Below are 22,384 nucleotides of genomic sequence, written 5' to 3' on the forward strand. Positions count from 1 at the left end.
TTAATTAATTTCCATTTTCCCCAGAAAAGAACCACAACAAAGCCAAACACACCCACACTAAACATTTGAATTGCGTCTGTCTTTAACGAAGAGAAAAATGTTATTGGTTTTTGTTTGGGTATAAGAAACAAAGAGGTTTTGTTAGTTCATTGCAGTGAGTAATGGAGCCTCTGTTCGACCAATTCAAAGCTTTTGCTAAATCCAGCCATGATTTTTTCGACAGCATTTTTAGTCGCCGCCGCAAACCGGTATTATTTCTGACTTCTCTCTCTCTCTCTCTCTCTCTCTCTCTCTCCCTTTTTTATGCTGTTCTAGGTTTTCATAGAGAATTGATTTTGAGGGAAAAAATGATTTTATATGAATTGGCATTGAGAGAATTTTTGAAACGTAGAATGATGATATTGTTTATATTATTGGTAGAAACCATATCATGATTAAAGTATTTTAATTTTTAAATATAATTAGTTGATGGTGGGTTAGAGGGAATTGAAGTATATAAAAAAGTATGTGCATCTGTTAAGAGTCCCACATCGAGTATATCAAAGTGCTCAATGTGGTACTTAAGCCACGAGTCTCTCTCCACCTATTGGACTAGTCTTTTGGGTTGTGCTCTCCTCATGTGCTTAAGTCCTTAACAATTGGTGTTTTCATTGAGAGTTGGGATTAAGGTGCTCCATCGAATACTGATAGGTGAGTGAAGACGCCGAAAAGGAAAGGGCTACCATCGGCTCAATGCCGATAGAGTGAATGCCGCCGTGAATGTCGTCTCTTAAAGGGCGTGGCAATGTCAGGAGTCCCACATCGAGTATATCAAAATGCTCAATGTGGCACTTAAGCCATGCGGCTTTCCCATCTATTGTTCTAGTCTTTTGGGTTGAGCTCTCCTCATGTGCTTAAGTCCTAACAGTATCTTAAAATCGTAATTGAATGGTGAGTTTTGAAGAATTGGTCTTGTTTAAATGTAACATTATCCATATGTACCTGTGAGCGTCAAAGGATACATGGTTCTTTAGCGTTTCTCTGTGGTGTGGTGTTTTTGACAATTGTGTCTGCAATCATAATTTCAGATTGAAATCCTTAAACGTTTACAAAGAGAATCATTCTCTGATCTTACGAAACTCAGAGACAGACAAGAAAAGGTTGAGAAGATGCTTTCCTTTTATCAATCATCGAAAGGAGGTCCTTTTCAGGAAACCAGCACCCATGTAAGAGGACAGATGGATTTCATGGGATCTTTATTGATCATGGGCGACATTAATCAGCAGAACTTAGATATCATAAGCAGGGCTGGAATAAAAACCGTCATTGATTCAAGGTTTGTTTTTGAAACCGCAATTGGTAATGAGAATGCTCTTGTTGCAGAGTTTGTTGCTACTCAGAAAGGAAAGGAAAATCGTGGTGATGACCTTGAGATGCCGCTTTCTCTAGCGAAACTAAGCTACACAACAAATGTCAATGATTGGTTATCTCTTATGGCTGTCCCAGTGGGAGCCCAATGCAGAGATGTTGCAGTTGGGTCAAATTCTTTTGATCAGGTACTACTTAGTTGTGTATGCTTCTTTGATGAATTTAACAATGTCTTTTGTTACAATTTGTTGCAACTAGCATTTAGTTTGGTATTCAGTATTCCTTTGAAAATGGAAATGTAAAATCCAGGCATAACTTTAGAAGATTCGACAGTACAAAATCACAGGGCACCAAACTGACCTCAGAATGAAAAACTTTAGAAGAGTCAAGAGTACAAAATCACGTGTCTTGTATTCCGTTATTATATATCCTTATTAGGTAAATGGTATTGGAAAACATTGAAACAGCGCGCCAGTTGTTAATATCACAAGAACCTAGCCTTCAAAATTTTGCTAAAGATGTGTTCTTGGATGGGGATTTGGGATGTTGTTTTACCCAAGAGTATGGAGCTTATTACCATAGTCGAGGCACATGTAGATCGAGTATCTAGTTGCAATGGTTTAGTTTACTCAATTTTCCTGTTGTATTTATGAATTTCTTAACTAAATGGAACATTAAGTTGATCACTTAAAAAATTGGTCTATTAATATCAGTCTAGATATATTCTTCTATGGCCATTTAAGAAGTTGCAAAGGCTATATCTGTTGTCATGTTGAGACATCGGCTTAGCTTAGAGTAAAAACAAATTTAGTCTGAGATGTCATTTATATGCTACTGTGTTGTTTATTTATATTTTTTGTTCCCTCAAACTTTTGCTAAGTAGGCCTTTGAAATATTGATTTTGTGTTGTGTCCATTTTAGCCAGGAAAAGGCCTCACGGATTTCTCATCTTTTGGGCCACCCCTTCTGAAATTACACAACGGTAGTGCCTTTGGCATAGCCATGAGAAAGTATTGTTTTATTGCTTCATTGGCTCAATTTGTAGCTGGATTTGGAATGCCTTCTGGTTCTAATACGGAAAATAGATACAGCACATTCCTACAACTCGTGTGTCAATTACCTAGAGGAACAAAGTTGTCTGTTCTTGGTAATCACCACTTGCCTTTGTTATCCAAGCAGTTTAGAAAAATTGGATCTTTTACAATTCCATTAGTCTTGTCCGACCAACACGAAGCGTCCGAGACAGAACCTGAAGCATCACCCTCCACAAGGACACAGGTCTCAGGTGGTTCTACTGCTATAATACTGGAGTCTGAACTTGATGGCTTTACAAAACTTGGAGGTTGGGTTGAGATGAACACACTAAATCCCAAATCTGTACAATGGGCCGTAACATTGTCTGATGTTACTGAAGATTCATTTGGCTGGGGAATGGGTCTTGGCGGAATAGGTGCAGATCATTTTCAGGCTGAAGCCTATCTAAAATTTAACACGAGTGATAAATTTTGCTTGAAGCCAGGATTCGCATACGCAACAGATGGAAATTCTGGAATAGGTGCTTTAATGCTTCGGTCTACTTGGTCCTTGTGATGATTTTCTTCTGACTATTACTATTTTTAGGCTGTTTGATTTTTCCTTTGGAAAGCTTCAAACCATGATTTTGTGATTCTGAGCAGGTGTAGGCTGTTGGTCAGGGGTTCGATCCTTGGCAGCAACAATTGTAGTATTTTCTTTGTAAATAAGTTGGTGGTACTTATAAACCATCAACTTTTTAAAAAAAAAAAAAAAAAAAAAAAAATGATTTTGTGATTCTGAAGAGGAATCCAAACATGTACTATGTGCTTTTCGGTTTGTTCAGATTCTTATTATTTTCCTCAATGTATATACAACAGCGCTAATCATTTTTTGTCATTCGAATTGCTTGATTCGATACATATTTGTTTTTTCATTTTTTGTTCTGATTTTTTATTTTGATGATTTTCTGTTGTTTTATGTTCAACTCAATGCATGGGTTATTTACAGGCCAATGTTTATAGGTTAGTTGTCATTGTTGGCATTTTTTTCTCCTTTACTAGAACTTCCGAGTCCTTTTAACTTTAATCTTTAGCTTAAATTAGTTTAGCCATGCATCGTGACTCAAAGCATGTTTGGTTCTCATTAGGTTGAAATATGGTTTTATTCATCGCCATTATAGCAAATTTTACTTTTAGTCATTCTAATTTATCAGATTATCAAATGCATTCTGCATGCTATGATGGATTTTGAGATTAATTTTGGTGCTAACTTGATGTTCACCAGTTGTTCAAAGTCCATCGTAGGCTAAAGTTTAATTTATGCACCTAACAAACATTAGTCCAAGTTATGTAATCAATCATTATGGGTGTGTTTGATCTGCTAAAAAAAAAAGACCGGACAAGACAACTTTAGTTGTAGTGTGTTTGATTTTAAAATTGTTCCTGGTACTGGACAAACTGGGAGCAAGGGACAGAACAAAAACTAAAATTATTGTCCCCCACTGAACCACAAAACAACTTTTTATCCTCTGCACAAGTTGTCTAAACATTTTGTAGATCAAACGGAACCGTTTACAAAATATTGAACGATTTTGCTTTAAAAGAAAAGGGTAGAAAAACATGGAAAGAAAGTAAAGAACTGTTGAGTTGATTTTGAATATCATAAATACTTTTGTCCTGTTTTGAATTTATGTACGTCCTACTAGTTCTATAGTCTCTAGCTTGTGCTTGTTTATTTATTGATGTGGACTTTCAACAACATAGATGGAAGGGGTCGAATCATTGAATCATTTTACTACATCATAGATGACATATAGTAGTAGTAGTTAACACTTAACAGGCCTGCTGCTAGTACTATAATTTTGACACCATTATTTATCAATGAGTGCATGTGCTACTGTTCTAGGCCGTAGCCCATAGACAATTCACAATTACACAATCTAGATAGATACCTAGATAGATAGAACCAGGGGAGGACAATTATTGTTTTATTATGTTTCAATTTCAATGGTTCATGTTGGAAAACTTATCACAAATAAAAATTTCTCAAGGTTCTAAAGCTTAATAACATTTTCTTAAAGAGTATTACCACATGAGTATCAGTATGTCTTACAATCTAACATAAACTTCCCAAAATTGGTGGACATGGTATCAGAGAGCTACTTTAAGAAATATTGTTGTAGAATTTCCTTTCACTGTAACCAAAACATACTAGAATTCATGTCCAAGATTGGTATTTCCTTTCATCCAAGCAAAACAAAAACAAGTGTTGTGATTACACTTGAGATGCAATTATTTAAGTTGAATTATTCATGCTGTCTTTTTTATCCAAATATTGGTCAAACCAAGTTTTTCATACCCATGTGAAGTTATTTACATATACAAGTAATGTAGTTGAAGAAACTTTTTTAGCCATCATTGCAAATCGTTTTCTTTGACATGTTCATAGTTGTTATTATTGGAGACTTCTTGAGTACCACCATAAGTTTTTCTTATGAAACAAAATATATAGTAAATTTTGAGACCTACGATCGGAAGGCATAGCTGTTTAGGCATCATTGAATATGGAAGTAAGGAAAGACAATGGCACATGGCTAATGCAATCTTGTGGGCAAGGATTCTACCTAGAGTTTGGTTTTATAGAAAAACCAACTTGTGGGTAGCCTCCAGAAATTTATACTTGAGAGGAGACATTTTTAATTGATGATCCAAGGGCATAATTTTTCTTCATAAACCTACTCATACAATACTGCCTACGAATATACAAAAATTATACCCTCATATACAGAGAATTGTACCAAAGGCTTTAGCCTGATCTGTGCTTTTAGAAGACAATCGAAAGATGACTAATGACCCACTATGGATCTAAGTTAATAGATCATTCGAACTAGAATTCAGTTTCTTTCCGGAGCCTCGCCAGAAACTCTTCTTACATTGAGGTTTCCCGTGTATGACCATACTTTCTCAAAATCAGCTGGGGAAAACTTTCCCGTCTTTGAATCTTTTCCCTTGGAATTCCTCTTGACAGCATGTGTTCTACTTGGACTGCAAGAGCTCCCGCTAGCAGGAGAGGAGGATGCGGTTCCAAAAGGAGAGGCATATGGGGTGTGTTGAATTGAGAAGGGACTGGGAGACATTCGCTTCTGAATAGGCCGACCACCAAAGCCTCCCCTACCAAACAAGATAGAATCTGCAGCTGCACATCGTTTAATAGCATCGTCTACATAAAGGACGTCATCGATCCTGGCCATTATGTTAAAAGCCAAGCTCTCCATCACCCTGGAATAACTTTCAAGAATAGACTGCCCTACATCCTGCAAGGAAAACAATGTTCCGATGAAGTTTATTCATTTGATTCAAGCTGCCTTATCCAAATGGTAACCTCAGTAATCGTAAATCACTTATAAGGCCATAGTAGTAAAATCTAGACAAGAAGCCACACACAAAAATTTATCACATAGACATGCAATGATCAATCATCATTATGGATCATAAACTGAAAATTTTTGCTATTATGTACTATGTTAGGAAATCATACTGCACGCACTTAACCTCAGCAAATCCTTTTTACGATCTCACAAAATACTGGCAAAAGGTAACTCTAGAGTCTAGACCTAGTAGTTCTTTTTACCACTGCTAAGATTTTATCTTTTGCTGAAACTTTTGAAAGCTAATTGAAACTAACCAAAGAAAATCCAAATCAGAAGTATTTAAGATATTGCATATTGCATATCGCATCGCCTCAACACAAACTAACAATTAGAAGTGAAATGTATGTTGTAGATCAACAACCTATGAGATCAACAACCTATGAGCTTAATCCAAAACAAAAGATTAAGAAGAAAACAAGTACCTTATTATATTGTATCTTGGCCATATCTAGTGCTGTTTGAGGGAGCCCAGGAAATCGATGTTTCAAGTTTTGCAGTAGTGTCTCTGCCCGTTGGGCAAGAAAATGGTTCTTATCACCGTCAGCAACAAGGTTTTTTACTTTTCCACCCCAAGACCTTCGGGCTTTCACCGAATTTTTAACTTTCTTATTGTCTTTCAATCTCCATACATGTATAGCAGCTTCAATTCTATTAGCTATATCCTGTGTGTGGTGCTCAGATGATAGATCCAGGCAATCTAGGAGACATTCAGACGAGAACTGGGTAGCAGTTATGTACCGATATATTATATCTCCTAGACAAGCCTTACCATTCTGCATTCATAAAACAAAAAGGGCATTTTGAGTCTTCAGCAACCTTTAGAAAAATTTCAAAACATTCACTCTACCAAATACTAAACCATTATCGAATTCCAGTTCAGGTTACATTTTTGACAGCACTTTACTCTATTATTATTAAAGTTCATGATAAAACTGATTTCAGCACTTTACTTCACATATTTCACAAAAATTAGAGTTCTTGCAACTCAAGGATGCATCTAGGGTAATGTGGACCATTTGTAGCATGATATACTCATATTTTGCAAAATATAAACTAAAGTACAAAGCCAAAATTAACCATGAACAAATTTCATTTCCTATATGCAAAAAAAGCATTACCCTGGGCAAGGATTCAACATAGGCAGCAGGAATTTCCATTTCAGCAAGAACAGAACTATTAATTGCCATGGCAGCCTTTAGTATCTGGTTAGTGCAATCCCTACACTGCTGCAACCTTTTCCTATCATCCTCACACAACCCATTTGGCGGAAGCTTGGGAGAAGGAAGCCACCATTTCTCTTCTTGCCTAACAGAAGGTCTATCACACTCATCACAATCCTTAGAATCACCCAACACAATTCCTCTATCAACATACCAAAACTGTGTATCACAAAATCCATCCAGCATACTTAGCAGCATTCCATCAAGCTTCTTCAAAGCAGGAAGGTTGATGTGCAAATCAGAACGAGGCCGTGTTGCCATCACTTCATAGGTCCCACCACCTGGAAACTGCTGCACAGAAGGAACCAACTCGACAATCGAATCACTCACACATAGTAGCCAGTCCATTTCTCTTCGCCACATTGCTTTTTTCTGTGGCGCTAGTGGCTCTAACCTCCATAACTCGCCAAACACTGTCGCTGCAATTACAATTAAAATTAAAATTTCAATTAAAAAATCACAGACAATCATATTCACACCACATCACACATCATTCATACAAAGATTCATTTCTTTCTTTATTTATTTCGTTGAGGACTTGGTATCCGGCCCAATGACACTAGTCTGAAAGACAGCAATCCCACCGTCCACGAAGAGGACCCAACACAAAAAGTGGCACCAGAGCGATTTTGAGACCTTGAGACGAGGAGCACACTCAAAAGTCCCACAATACAACCCATTTCTTTATTAAAAGGCGAATCGCGAAAAAGAAACTAACCGGAGAGATTCGTGATTGCGTTAGAAATTGCAAGCGCAGTGCAAACCCCCTTTCCACCGCCAGACATGTCTTCCCCTAAAAGCAGCTTAGCGAACCGTTCCTTCATCATTTCAACTTCTGCAAAATGCAACACACTCTCAATTTCATTCTGACTCATTTTCATGAATTGAAAAGTAAAAAAAAACAAAATAAAGCGATTTGTAACAACAATTATACGGAAAGAGAGAAAAAGAATGAGAAGAAAAAGTACCGGACAAATCCAGATCACGTTTATGATCCCAAACGGCAACATCTTTACCACCGATAACCGGAAGCATGACCTGCGCCGCCGTCGGTAGGTTAAAATGAGCGGCGAGCTGACGTGGCGAGAGATTAGCGGAACTTGAAGCTCCTTCGGCATCAAAACGACGACCGCAAAAACTACTACAACTCTCCGATTCGCTGATGTCAGCACTCAGACTATAACTTCCACAACGCTCCGAAACTTCTTCTTCCGACGAAACACTTCCCATTGTTTCTTTCACAAACACAAATATTTCACACAGATCTTAATTTGGTAACACGCATTTTTAGTAAAAATATGAATAATAATAATAATAATTGGTAACCGAAAATATAAAAATAAAATTAAAGAGAGAGAAAAATGAAAGGGTAAGTAAAGTGAGTGAACAAAGACAAAGCACACTGTGTGTGAAGAATGAAGATAGATAGCTACTTCTTCTTCTTATTATTATTATTACACTCTCACATATTCTTTTTCTTTGTTTGTTATTATTTGTGTGTGTTAGTGTGTGTTGTTGCTGTTGTGGGGTTGTGGTGTTATGGTGTATAGTGGTAGTGATGATTTGATGGAGGCAAAGTAAATAAAAGAGACGCCGTTTGCAGGGACTGTCTTTCCGTAACCGAAGGCTGAGCACCCGACGCGCTCTTTTTCAGTGGGGTCCACTAATCGGCGATGACGTGGAATGGGGTTATTGGATTGTTGTGGCTTTGTGGGCCATGTTTGAGCGCGAAACCGTTGATCTGATGTTAAGATGGAGGGAAATTGATCGGAAGAACTAACAGAACTAAACGGCGGTTAACTGTTCATTGGTATCCGTGTAATAATAAGAGAATGTTAAGGAGGGGAGCCCAATCTCATCGAAATTACATTATTATTTTGTTTTTAATTTTATTATTATTATCACTGTTATTTTTATGATGATGATGATAAACAGAAAAAGGCTAAGAAACAATAGGATAGATAGATGTACTACTTTTGTCAACAAAATAAAATTGAAATAGGAGAGGTACTAGACCCTAATAAATTATTGTTTGGTTTTATGGTTTCATGCAAATTATTGTTATTATGACTTCATTCCATGAATTGTGATATCAAACATACACTAATATATTACTGAGTAAAATACTATAAGACAAAAAACTATGCAAATCGATGAAAGTTACCTGAACTAAGAAGTGCTCGGAGGTAGGAGAAGAGTCAATAAAATAGAATTCATAATAGGTTAAGTTTGTTTTTTCATGTTAATGTATCAAATAAGGAATTTAAATAAAATACAATAAATTTATCATATCTTTATATTCTGTGCACAAACAGATTCTAAAGAGATAAAAGTATATAACATAATAATCAACTTCCCATAAAATATATATGTTCTCATAATAATACAACAAAAACTTTAATGTGACATTGAATACTATGCTAATGTATGTTCTAAATATTTGTGGTTTCTATATTTATCTCCTTAATCTATGTTCTAATTAGACACATAATTTTTTTTTGACAGCACATAGTAATAAAAAAATAAAAAACATGATCCTTTGGTATTAGTGGTCACACTAAGAACAAATTAAGAATGTAGGAGTGGGGACTTTGATGGTAGAAAGGTTTAATGAGAACATGGATGGGATCATGGACGGATCGATGGATGAAAAAAAAGGAAAAAAACTTGGCATGGCGTAGACAAATCTGACATTGTGTGAAGCAAAAGCATTCCACTTCGATCACGTTATGGATATGAGGTTGCAATGTTGCGTTGCATTGCATTGAGAACAGAACAACAACTACTATTGTCCTTTGTTTTATTGCATTTTCATTGCTTAGTCTTTTTTATGGTACACTGTCCCAACGTGTTTGGTACCAAACTGGAAAATTTGAACACGTGTCGTATCATTCCAAGAGATTTTTTTTGCGTCATCGAAGATATCCTTTAGGTATTCATAAGCTGTAAGCTGGTTTGTGAATGAGTGATTATTAGCTTTTTCATTTGCTTTCTTCACGCACTCCATCACGGATGCACTTTAATACTCCAATTACTATTAATTACTAGTGCTACTATTAATTAGTAATTAATTAATTGCCGTTGATTAACGAATATATCAGCCTTTCTCTCCATGAGTACGCCTGTAACTTACTCCAAAAGTAGAATGATTATGACATTAATGTATTTACTTATATGCAACAGATGAACAAAGTTCAAATCTTTATAATACAAATTTAGTTCAAATAAACAAGTTCAAGTCATCAAAAAACAAGTTACTTATATTTACTTTTTTAAAAAAATTATTATACTTTATTCGGGTTAGACCATATTTTAATCGGACTTTAACGAGTTGGGCTAAAAAGCTCGAAAATAATTCGGACTAGAACTTTTATGGCACAAACAGGAAAAAATCGGACTTGGCAGGTCGGTTCATTCGGGCTAGCCCATTTTGACAGCTCTACTTCCAATGCTTTAACTCTGTCAGACATTTTTGTTTTGATGGCATTCGGTTATGTTAGCTCCACTCTCGAATTCGATAGGTCAAACCAATGTTAGAACTCACTCCAAATTTTCAATAAATGAAACTTTATACTATCTCCAGTTCTTTTTCTTTTTTTGGTACAATATCTCCAATTCTTTTTACGAGAAACAATTAACTTTTTAGATTCATTGAATAATTGATATATGTGATTTATACGTAGACTAAATATAGGCAAAATTACACCAGAAGTCCTTTATCTTATTTATTTGTAACATTTTGGTCCTTTATCTTTTATTTGTAACATATAAGTCCTTTATCTTTTAAAACATGCACAATCATGTCATTTTTTTCTATTTTTTATTTAAAATACTGAGATGGCATGGCCATGTAGGATTATAAATAATAATTTATTTTTGAAATTGGATTATATTACATTTTAAAATGTTTTTCTTTTATTAAATTTATTAAAAAACTCAAACAATTAATGTGTTCATCATCATCTTCATATGTTCATCATCTTCATCCTTAACTCAAAATTAATTTCTTCTCAAATACACCTACAAACAATATCAATGTTATGTTCTCCTCAATTTCCATCTAAAATAAATAAAAAAAAAAAACTCCAAAGCTACACCACCAAGCATCCATTTTTCTTAGTTTGTTGTCAAATCCACATATTAAAGTTGTATCTCCAAAGCTCCATCACCTCAAGCAGATCTACTGCAAATTGTATGAGCTTTAGCCGCCCGTAATCTTATTGCCTTGTGTGGTGTTACTTGTTGGGAAGAGATAGTGAGAACAAATTCATGAGTTTTTTTTTTAACAAATTTATGAGGTTGTGTATTTTTGGGACTTGCTTGATTTATGTTTTCTTAATGTTTGCTTGATTTTGTTATGTGACTTATGACTTTAATTTCTCAGATCTGGTTAAACTTTTTGGTTTTTTGGGTTGTGGGTATTAGGTTTTTTGATTGAAGATGAAGAATATAGAATATGAACATTCTTAGGTTTTTATTTTTAAAAATTAAAATTTTATTTAAAATGTTTATGTAGAAAAAAATAAAAAAAAATAGTGACATTACTGCCAAGTCATCGACACATCAACATTTTTAAATAAACAATAGAAAAAAGGACATGATCGTGCATGTTTTAAAAGATAAAGGACTTATATGTTACAAATAAAAGATAAAGGATCAAAGTGTTACAAATAAATAAGATAAAGGACTTCTGGTGTAATTTTGCCCTAAATATATAGTTATTTAATGAATCTAAAAAGTGAGCATAAAAGATTAAACCAAAGTTGCAGAGAACTCTTACCTGAGAATTAGTGCTCCTAAACCAAAGATATAGCTCTCCTAAAATGCCCTCGCTCACCCTTTTCTTCTCTCTTTTATAACTGATATCTTCCCCACTAATTTCCATAAAAAGCCACTAATTCTTCATCTCCCCAGTTCTAATTAATTCTAGAAAGAGTGCTCATGTAAATTGGGCCAGCTAACATACTACATCTTGGTGTTCTATCATTCTCCATTTGAGTGATACTCTCATTTAGTGTATATTCAGATCGAACTAATTTACTTCATTTCATTCTTGTAAAACAGCAACATGCTTGCTGATACATCAGGAAAAATTATTTAATGTAGAAAAAATAAAACAATAGGGTGAACTAACTTATTATCACATTGTGATGATGAATATGTAGTACTAGCAAAACAATAAAATTACAGATGAATTTGCAAAGAATGGGACCAAGTTATAGTCCCTACAATATATCGCTAAGTTGTTGGGTTGACATTATGTGATGGTGTACGTTGTTGTAGATTTCAAACATCATTTTTATAATGGTCTTGTTTCTCTGCCCACAGCTTTGCCACAAAGAAGAGCATTCTTAGGAATTGGATATTCATCTCTAATGGATCCAGCATCTGAATATACTCTTAGATAGAATTGTTGTCCAAGATATTGTCGTGACCAAAATTCACTCCTAATATTCCACATACCCACATTGTCTAGTGCCATATAAATTGCAGTCCATGACTTAGGATATACCTGATACACAAAAAATTAAAATATTTCAATAACTTAGTCTTACATTTAGCCAGCATAATATTTTCAATGATTAAAAGAATAAATACTAATTACTGACCATTAACAAACATTGTCTGTTTTAAAAAAAAAAAACGAAAAGAATAAAAACAACTAACCTGTGTTGTGCTCCTAGACACAGCATCTCTGAGGTTGTATTGGTTACGACTATTAGGTGTCCACGTACCACCATCCATCCTGCATTAGAAATACCATGATCGAAATTAAATTAATCGAAATTGAAAATAGTAAGTGTTTCATGAGTTTGTTAAGGAAATTTACGTGTGCATTCAATCATATCTTACTAGGACTGATTAGATGTGTGCGTAAAACTTTTCTACGTTGTGTTGCATAGCAATTAAAATTAATGGTAATAGATAACGCGGTTTTGAATTCTTACCCGACAACCCAAAATGAGTAACCGTCAATGTGCCAACTTTGGACGATACTTTCACGGTTTTGAAACACGATCTCAACGAAGGCTCGAAAATCAGCACCCATGACTGAAGTATCAAGATACATCGGTTTACCAGAAGGGCTATCTGGGATGCTTCCGACTTGAAAAACACCGTCAATCTTAAAGTGATCAGCTAGCTTCAGAGGAGTGTCAGCTGGTATGAAAGATACACTGTTGACTGCATATCTTTGCTTTCCATTCACTTGTGCTGCAAAACTCCGTAGATTGATTGTTCTACTAATGTTTATCATGCCATAGTGGTATGAACCTTGTGGATTTGGCCTTGGTCCACTTGCTGTAAGATTTGTCCTGTGAATTGCAACAAACAACAACTGTTAATTGTTGAACAATGTGATAGTAATCAATGTATCTAATCAATGTGAATTGCAACAAGTTATTTCTAGTTTAGTTATTAGTCTTTATAAGATATTAAAGAAGAGTATTCATAAAAAATGTGATGTACATGTTAATTTCTATTTGTATCAAAATGTCTGTGTTTGATCTGGATTGGACCCGACAACTTTAACTATACCGTGTTTGATTTTAAAATTGTTCTTGGAATTGGACAAACTTGGCGACAAAGGACGGGATAAAAACTGAAATTCTCGTCCCCCACTAAATCATAAGACAATTTTTTGTGTTGCACAAGTTGTCTAGTATACCAAAATAACATTTTGTCCACCAAAAATCGTACAAGACAAAAGTTGTTCAATACATTTCATGTATTGTTCTGCCCATTATTTTCATTTTGCAGATCAAACGGACCTAGTGTTTCCTTTTGTACAAGTATATATATAGTAGTCTTTAATACATAATGATTTATATTGACAGTGATATAAATTAAACTTAATTACCTGATTGATCGAGCTTGGTTGAATGACCAATCAATCTCAGTGGTTGGTCCACCAGGAATAGGGCCAGAAAGAGGTTGCTGTGAGTTACTATAGTGAAGTGATGCAGTGCTTGTGAGGGTCCTATTAGTAAAACGAGTAGAAGCAACAATGTAATAGTCCTTAGGTGCTTGATCAGCTGTGATAAGTACAGAATAAGATTGTCCAACATGAACATCTATTGATGAATAAGATGTTTGTACAGTGTGAGTTCCTTCAACTTCAACCAATTTCATTATATGGTCTTGAATCCTAAAGTTGAGTGTGTTTTGTAGTCCAACATTTGATATTCTAAGTCTATATGTTTTCCCTGTTGAAAATAAATGTTCATTAGCATCTAAAGTTTATTTACTAAGAAAAATAAATACTAACATATATTTAAAGTGAGTTATCAATATAACTAACCTTGTTCAACTGTGAATGCTGAACCTTGTGCACGACCATTGATAAGAACTGCTTGAGGGAATGGAAGTTTGTGTCCAAAATCTAGAATTTTACTCAGCCTCTGAAAATTTATATAAATCACATGTTAATAAAAATTAGAAACGAAAAAAAAGGTGAAGATTATATTGTCTCTAAGAAAAAAATGCCTAACCCAATATAGTCCTTAAATAAAATAAAAACAATGTTTGAATTATGCTAACTCCCTGAAATGCTAGTTAAGAAAAAAAAGTTTTATATAGTATTAAAAATATTTTTAAAAAATTGACTACACAAATTTTAATATAATTTTCTTAATATATGATTTCTTAACTAGTGTCCCAAGAATCACTAGTTAGCATTCTCCAAAAATAAATCATAACAACTTAATCTTTTCTTAAACAAAATTATAGATGTGACAATCTTTAGGTTAAAACTTAGTTGTTTTGATTTATTTTTCTAAAACATAAATCAATGTTTAGTATCACATTGAATATGTCAGAATCACAGTGACTTGTTTTAATTTTGCAAAAACTAAAAAATGTAAGTTTTGTTTTTTTTTTTTTTGACGAAAAAAATGTAATTTTTAAAAAGTTATGATCAATCACCGTGATTATGACATAATCACCGTAATATCAAATAGACACTAAATTGGATGGAACACTTTGAGATCATGAAGGACAACTAGGTTATTACCGTGTGCTCAATATTGTACCAATCACCAATGAGAAATGTGTAATCATCAGCAGGGTCAGGGAAAGGAACAGGAATCAATGGTCTACTAAGGATTTTGATGGATCCAAAACCACCAGCTGCTTTGTGGAAAGCAAGAGATGGAAAATAGAAGAAGCTTCCAATTTGATCTTTAACTTGAAGTGTGTATGTGAAATTCTTGCCAGGAGGAATAGGACATGTGGTTCCATAAACTCCATCTTGATAAGAATTTCTCCTCTGTTGAACACCATTCCTGTTAATTTCAATATCAAAATTATTAGAGCTTCATAATTTTATTTTTTTTCGAGGTAAAGACTAATCCCTCGAGCTTTATAGGACTCAAATAAGCGGCAAGTTTTTTCTAAGAGTTTTAACAATACTGCATGTTCAGGTTAAGGATAGAACCCAGAATCCTTGTTAAGGTAGAAGAAACTCACACCATCTCATCTGACTCTGCCTTAGTAATATTATTTTTTTTAATTTACTCATCATGCAAGTTTATGTTTAAGTAAAGATTGGGCGGGCCTCTCACTCGTGATGATTTTTACTAATTACTAATGAAGAGAGAATAATGAATCGAAACACGTTTCTATTAGTTGGGCTTTGTGTTGTTTGGGTTTGACCCGTGACATGACATTATGGGCCGAAGTGATGGTTGAGACTTGGAGGTACATTTATTAAACCCATGTTTTTTCTTAGAAATAAAGGATGGTTCTTAGTGAGTGAATTGAATAAAAAGTTTAATATGACAGCTAAAAAGAGAATACGAGGTTGCTTTCTTTGTCCCTTAATCAAACGTCGTTGTAACTTGTAACTTGAAATGATAATTTGGATTCTACGTGGTTGCTAAAATTTTGCATTCACACTATCACTATATCAGATAATATTAGATCTAGATTAAATGTCGAGATTAAAATATGGATATAGGTCATGATTTTAGTTTAAAAAATAATATGTAAAATTTATACCATCTGATTTCGATTCAATGATCACGAATATGACAGTGGCATGAGTTTCTGATTTTAGCAACTAGAGGACATTTGATTTCCTTTTTATGTAGTACGAATTCTTATGTAAAAATTCACCAAGACAACTATCCGACAATAAAAAAGGTTTAATCAAGTAGAATAAAGAATTTTGCTTTAATTAATTCTACTCATAGACCAATTTTACTACTCCACTCTGTTGTAAACTTGTACTCTTATTTTTGTATTTTTGCATCTATTTTTTTTTTTTTTTGGTTTACAATTTTGCATCTATTAATTAACAAGTAAATTTAATTATTTTTGGTCAAGGACAAACAAAATTTATTATAGTCAATTCAATTGTAGAAACATTTCATAAAGTAATGTATTAATTACAAATATATATATATTCAATAATTAAAAATAAAATTCATATTTAGGGGGGAAAAAAGAGCTTTTTTCTATGTTACCATATCATATAAAGAATGTGCCCTATATGCTGTTAATTTAATTACTGTTTGACTAGCATATCAAGAAGTGACCGCGCTATTGTAGGGGTACATTGTAAAATTGCTAATTGACAACTATGGTTTAATTCATGTATTCAGGTACATCAATATCATATCATACGTGACAGATAAATTTGACTCCATGCAACAATTACGTAGTATAAGCTAGTTTTAATGAATTTTATTCTTATCAATTGGTGCAGGACAAATATATTATGATTCATAAATGTCATGTTTTATTTTGGTTTACAATGTTGTCAATCAGGATCCAATTTAGGACTTAATGCATACTATTTAAATTCCTCATTATTGGACTAAACCTAGTGGTTTTAAATCTGATGTCTTGTATGGTGATAAGTATGTTAGAATTACGGTGATCCACCGTGCAAAAACTACACGTACTCATCAGGATACCAAATAAAGACTAAAATATCCATGATAAAAAAAATTAGAGACAAAGTTGTTACCATGATAGAAGAAATGGGTCAGGCAAGTTATTGTGTACATTGATGATCAAATTATCATTGGTTACAGAATAAATTTCAGGTCCTGGAAATTGACCATTGATAAGAATCCCCTGCAAAAATGCAAGCATTGAGCATGATTAATCATAATATTATATAACAAAATAAGAAGAATAGTTAAGCTAAATAATGATAAAAATTTACCTGTTGTTTAACTCCAAGTGGATAAATGTCACCATAAGTAATGTTCCAATCAAAGAATCTATAAGGGTCTTCCGAAACAACAAGGGAAAAAATTGAGCAAAAACTCAACAAAGCAAGTAATTGTGATGGTTGATTCATCATGAGCTTCATGTTGAGGAGAGAAAAAAACAAAGCAACAAAAAAATGGTTTGGACGTAGGTGTTTGAGAAAGAATGAAATAAATAGAGGAAGAGAAAAAGCAATAAGCAAAGTGTAAAGAGAGAGGATTATAGTTAGAGCAAGATGACACACATTTATTATGAATATATATATATGAAAGGCTTGTAGGTAAGGTAACTCAATATATTAGTATTATTTATAGTATAAAGACAAATGGAAGAGGTAGTTGAATATTTTATTTATAAATTATAAATATACTACAGTTTCATAAAACTACAAAAGGAATATATCAAAAAAGAAAGAAAGAAAGAAAGAAACTATAAAAGGAAAAATTAGAAAATAAAAATAAGGAAAAACGAGTGAATGAATTTTGAGGTTGTTATGTGAATAAAAAGCGGTGGGAAATTAAAATGGAAAATGGAGGCGGTGATTGCGTGTAACGTGTGGTTAAATTAATTAATATTTGTATAGTATGATCCAATTTGATATGTGAACATAATAACAAGACATTGAGTTCAAAAAAAAAAAAAAAGACATTGAGCTTGTAAAAAAAAACACAACATTAAGCTTTGGCCAAAAATAAAAGACATTAAGTTAGTTCGCAAGTTTTAGCTCAACGGATGAAAAATGTTAAAATTGTTAAGTCGGATGTTATGATTGAAGTTTGATCCCGACTCCTCTACTTATGTGAGTTTATAATGACTTTGTCATTTCGTCTATCTATATAAAAAATTAGAATTCAAGTTATTATTAATAAACTCTTTTTAATAGGAATAACTTTTTATTAGATTTTATTTACTTCATGGCCGAATTTTAATTTTTTGGTTTTTTTTTCTTCTAATTGAAACCTCTTTTTTAAATCAGAGATTTTTTTAAAAAAAAATACGCGAAGATAACAGTCAAGTTTTGTATAGTATGATCCAGCACATAATAGTGAAAGTTATATTATATGACAGTGCATTGAGCCGGGATTTATGACACAACACACGGTATCTTAATCTGTCTAAATTTTTCGTCAAAGGATTATAATTGTACGCGGAAACAATGATCATGGATTTGTTTTTTTTTTAACACATTCTATGTGTGTGTTGTTTGGCTGTTGGTCGTTGCTTTTTGTGATTGGAAGCTTCGTGGGACTTTGTAAATCATAATACTTCACTTTGAATGAAGTATTTGATTTGTGTGTGGGTTACAACTTTCTAATTAACATAATGCAGTTAGATGTATTAGAATTAGGGAGATCAATTTAAGCAACACTTTATATGGACCTATTGACAAATATTGCCAACACTTAGAGAGTTAGATAAGATTATTTGAATAATTAAATTCCATATTTAATTCTTTTTAAGAAAAAATCAAAATTATTTTACCATTTTTGAATTCCCCAATTAAGATCAAAGGATTGAGATGTGTCTCACAGCATTTGATTAAGTAACTTCATAGCCCAATCATATACTTATCACCTAAGTATTAATGATTAGATACAACCAATTAAATAATTACAACTCATTAATATATTATATAATTACGAATAATTAGTAGAGTAGTAATTAAAACCAAATCTCAATAAATAAGAATAAATAAGGAAAGAAAGAAAAAAAGTTGTCAAGAGATATGTGTTGTGCACTTTATTAATTTTTTTTCCTTCTAATTCCTTATATATATTTTTTTTGTTCCAACCGAGCTCTCTTTTTGTTTTTTATTTCTTTGTCTCAATTATTTTTATGTGAACAATTTGAACTTTGATACTTAATATATATATATATATATATTTAACGTTAATATATATATATATTTAACGTAAAGTATCTATTCCATTTCATTCATAATAATATCACGAATACATAGGGGAACATAGATGAAAATGTGGAAACTAACTAAGGATGTGACCTCTCTTGCTAATACATAAGCGACCTCATTGGTTTGTAATGACATGTAATTTTTTTTCGGTTAGTTGTAAAGATTTGTAAAAATTACACACACAAATAATTTGTAAAGCTATTGAAAACTTACACACACAAAGTGAAGTGATCGGGATTCGAACTCAGAGCCTGACGTCCGACACTAGCAATTTCGACATTTCTGTCAGTTGAGCTAAGATTTATGGACTTACTACACTATTATTTGCTTGTAATTTTTTAATATATTAATCAAGTGTAATTATATGATTGATTGTGCCTAATCATTAATGTTTAATGTTTAGGTGTGGACTCACCTAAAAATTTCTCGAAATCCATGAATGTGTCAAACAATAACAAAACAAATTCATGAATGAATGGGGGTTTATTATATTGGAACTTTTTGGTCGTTGTTGAATATGTTAGAGCCAACCTGGTGAATTTGACATTTCCTTCAATTTATTCACAAGTTTTGTGGTTGAAACCGGTCACATGCGGGCATGGCATTGCCCGTTTCATATGGAGCAACATTATTGACAATGACAATTAGTATTTTTCTTTTCTTTTTAATTGACGTCTTGATAATCATATAATCAAGGCTTAAATATATTTTTTATTCTTATAATTTTTCAGAATTTTCGTTTTAGTTCCTGAATATTTTTTTCATACTTTTTAGTCCTTGAAATTTCTCCTGAGAAGGTTTTTAGTCCTTAGTTTTAATCAAACTATTGTGTACTTTCACATTTTTAAATGATTTTTTATATTCATGTTTATAATATTATAAGGACATCTCCGATAAAAAAAATTAGATTTTTTAGCATAAGATGAATTATTTATGAATTTTTATGTGCAAAAAACTAAAAAATTCACATTTAATTAATATTTTGTTAAAAAAAAATTTAAACTTTTGTAAGAGAGATTCATTGTACTAAACATGAGCGAATTAAAAAATTTAAAATTTCGAATGATATGCACGAGTTGAATGAAAAGTAGAGACTAAAAGCCTTGACAGAAAAACTTCAAGAACTAAAAAGTGTGAAAAAAACCTTCAGAAACTAAAACGAGAATTCTGAGAAACTATAGGGATCAAAAACATATTTAACCCTATAATCAATCAATTAATCATATTAAAAGAAGATACTAGAGAAAATACTAAATTGCCCATTGTTAAAAATTGACACATTTTAATGGACAATTCAATTCATTGTTTAAAATTGTCCAATACTAAATTGCCAATTGTTAAAAATTGCATACTAATATATTAATATGCCTGTCTATTTCTTATAATTTTTACGTTGACTTATATTTCTACTCATATATTAATATGCTTACCTACTTTTCATAATCTCTACGCGAGCTTATATCTACCCTTGGTTGTCCTTTGAAAGCGGTCTTATAAAAAGGGACCGAAAAAAATCTCAAGAGAGTCTTAGATATAGGGATGGAGATGGTAATTTATATGAAGACCTATATTTTAACTCATATATTAATTAATACAAATTTCTATTTTCTATAATTTCAACGGGAACCTATATTTATAGACTTATATTAATATGCGTGTCTATTTTTTTTTATAATTTCAACGGGGATCTATATTTCTAATCATACGATAATACGCGTGCCTATTTTTTTATAATCTCTGCGTGGACCAACATTTCTATACATACCTATATTTATACTCATATATTATTACAGTTGCTTTTTTTTATAAACGTGCAATAAAAAAATACAAGATATGTATTTATCAACGATGTCCGAAATAACTGCAAGTTAGTAGAAACTCATATTACTACTCCATCTGTTTCAAAATGATAGAAAAATAGGTTTTGATCATATTATTACAAATAATCTTATCTTATTATATAACTATCATACACCGAACAACAATTCCACAATGATGAATAATTCTATAACGGGACTGATTTCATACTATACAATATTTACTCTACAATAAAAAATATCGCGACAACACCGCGACCCGTGCGTACGCGAAGATATTATGCTAGTTTAGGAGTAACATGTATATAACTTGTTTTTATTAGTTGTTGGATAAATACTCCTAAATTGTCAAGAGGAAGAATATGCTTCACTTTTTTTTTTTAATATTTAAATTTTAGAATTGATCTTTACTTGACGTTTAACCGACAACATGTAGAGCTGTCAAAATGAGCTAACAATATAGGTCGGTTCGTCAAACCCAAATAAATGTAGGATTTATGCCTTAAAATATTAGCCCAATTTTTTTAGGGCTTTTTAACCCGATCTCGAAAAACCCGTTTAAAATATAGGCTAGCCCACATGGGCAATAGGTAGCCCGTATAAAGCAAAATAACTCCCCAAAAAGTTAAAATAAAAACTAAACTTATAGTATCCTACAATGGCTTAATATAACTGCTTCATTGGTTAACACTATAATCCTTACACTAAATTATATATATGAATTTATTTGATTACTAAAATATCACTTGTAATTGTTTCATAATTCTTCATGGAACTTCACAATTTCTTTCATTTCATATTCAAAATATATAGTATTCTAAAGTCACATATGATATCATCTATTTGAATTTTCACAATTTCTTTTAATCACGTACCCTTCCTCAAGTGTTTCTTCCTTCATAGTTTTGTACTCTTGTAAATCAATTTTAAATTTTATTTTGGTAAACTATTTTACATTATTCTTTAAAAAAAAGTGAAAAAAAATTTAAACAATCAATATAGGCAGCCTATCGACTTATCAAGCCCACGACCCATTTAGGGTCGGGCTCAGGTGGTGTTTTTAGAGTCCGTATTTAAATAAGGATTTTTGGCTTGACCTGATAAAACCCGAAGCCCCGTCTGGGGCGGCTTGTTTAGGACCGAGTAGCCCATTTTGACAGCTCTAGTGGCATGAGAGTTGATTGAGTACTTGAAGATGATGGTTGATTAGCAGTCCTACACTATGATGATAAAGTAAACGCCGTGAGTGCGAGATTTTTAGAGTTATGAATAATGTATCTGGATCTGAACCATAAGTTAGCTTATATAGGAGATTATTAGGGTTTTATGACCTCAAAATCTTAAATGGACAGTTTCTCATGGGACAATTTGTAGGTGAAAAAAACACAAGAAGGGAGAGTTGAATTGTATTGGCTTTTTCAAACTT

At 32.7% G+C, this 22,384-nt stretch overlaps 3 protein-coding genes across 3 annotated transcripts; 1 reads left to right on the forward strand and 2 right to left on the reverse strand.

Annotated features, from left to right (window-relative positions):
• LOC123913702 lies at positions 1-3,281 on the forward strand. Its single transcript, XM_045964523.1, has 4 exons — positions 1-248; positions 1,068-1,535; positions 2,269-3,001; positions 3,145-3,281. Exons 1-3 carry the CDS (start codon positions 162-164, stop codon positions 2,935-2,937), a joined length of 1,224 nt encoding a protein of 407 aa, XP_045820479.1. The 5' UTR covers positions 1-161; the 3' UTR covers positions 2,938-3,001; positions 3,145-3,281.
• Positions 3,282-4,965: 1,684 nt separating this feature from the next.
• LOC123913703 (rop guanine nucleotide exchange factor 1) lies at positions 4,966-9,544 on the reverse strand. Its single transcript, XM_045964524.1, has 5 exons — positions 7,980-9,544; positions 7,730-7,846; positions 6,910-7,430; positions 6,214-6,564; positions 4,966-5,674 (listed from the first exon to the last, which is right to left on the reverse strand). The coding sequence occupies exons 1-5, from the start codon at positions 8,239-8,241 to the stop codon at positions 5,255-5,257; spliced, it is 1,671 nt and encodes a 556-aa protein (XP_045820480.1). The 5' UTR covers positions 8,242-9,544; the 3' UTR covers positions 4,966-5,254.
• Positions 9,545-12,032: 2,488 nt separating this feature from the next.
• On the reverse strand, positions 12,033-17,702 carry LOC123913704 (L-ascorbate oxidase homolog). Its single transcript, XM_045964525.1, has 8 exons — positions 17,183-17,702; positions 16,982-17,091; positions 15,023-15,293; positions 14,312-14,411; positions 13,871-14,216; positions 12,960-13,325; positions 12,679-12,757; positions 12,033-12,523 (listed from the first exon to the last, which is right to left on the reverse strand). The coding sequence occupies exons 1-8, from the start codon at positions 17,330-17,332 to the stop codon at positions 12,311-12,313; spliced, it is 1,635 nt and encodes a 544-aa protein (XP_045820481.1). The 5' UTR covers positions 17,333-17,702; the 3' UTR covers positions 12,033-12,310.
• Between the last annotated feature and the right edge of the window lie 4,682 nt (positions 17,703-22,384).

Source organism: Trifolium pratense, linkage group LG3, assembly GCF_020283565.1.
Source record: "Trifolium pratense cultivar HEN17-A07 linkage group LG3, ARS_RC_1.1, whole genome shotgun sequence".
Taxonomy (NCBI): domain Eukaryota; kingdom Viridiplantae; phylum Streptophyta; class Magnoliopsida; order Fabales; family Fabaceae; genus Trifolium; species Trifolium pratense.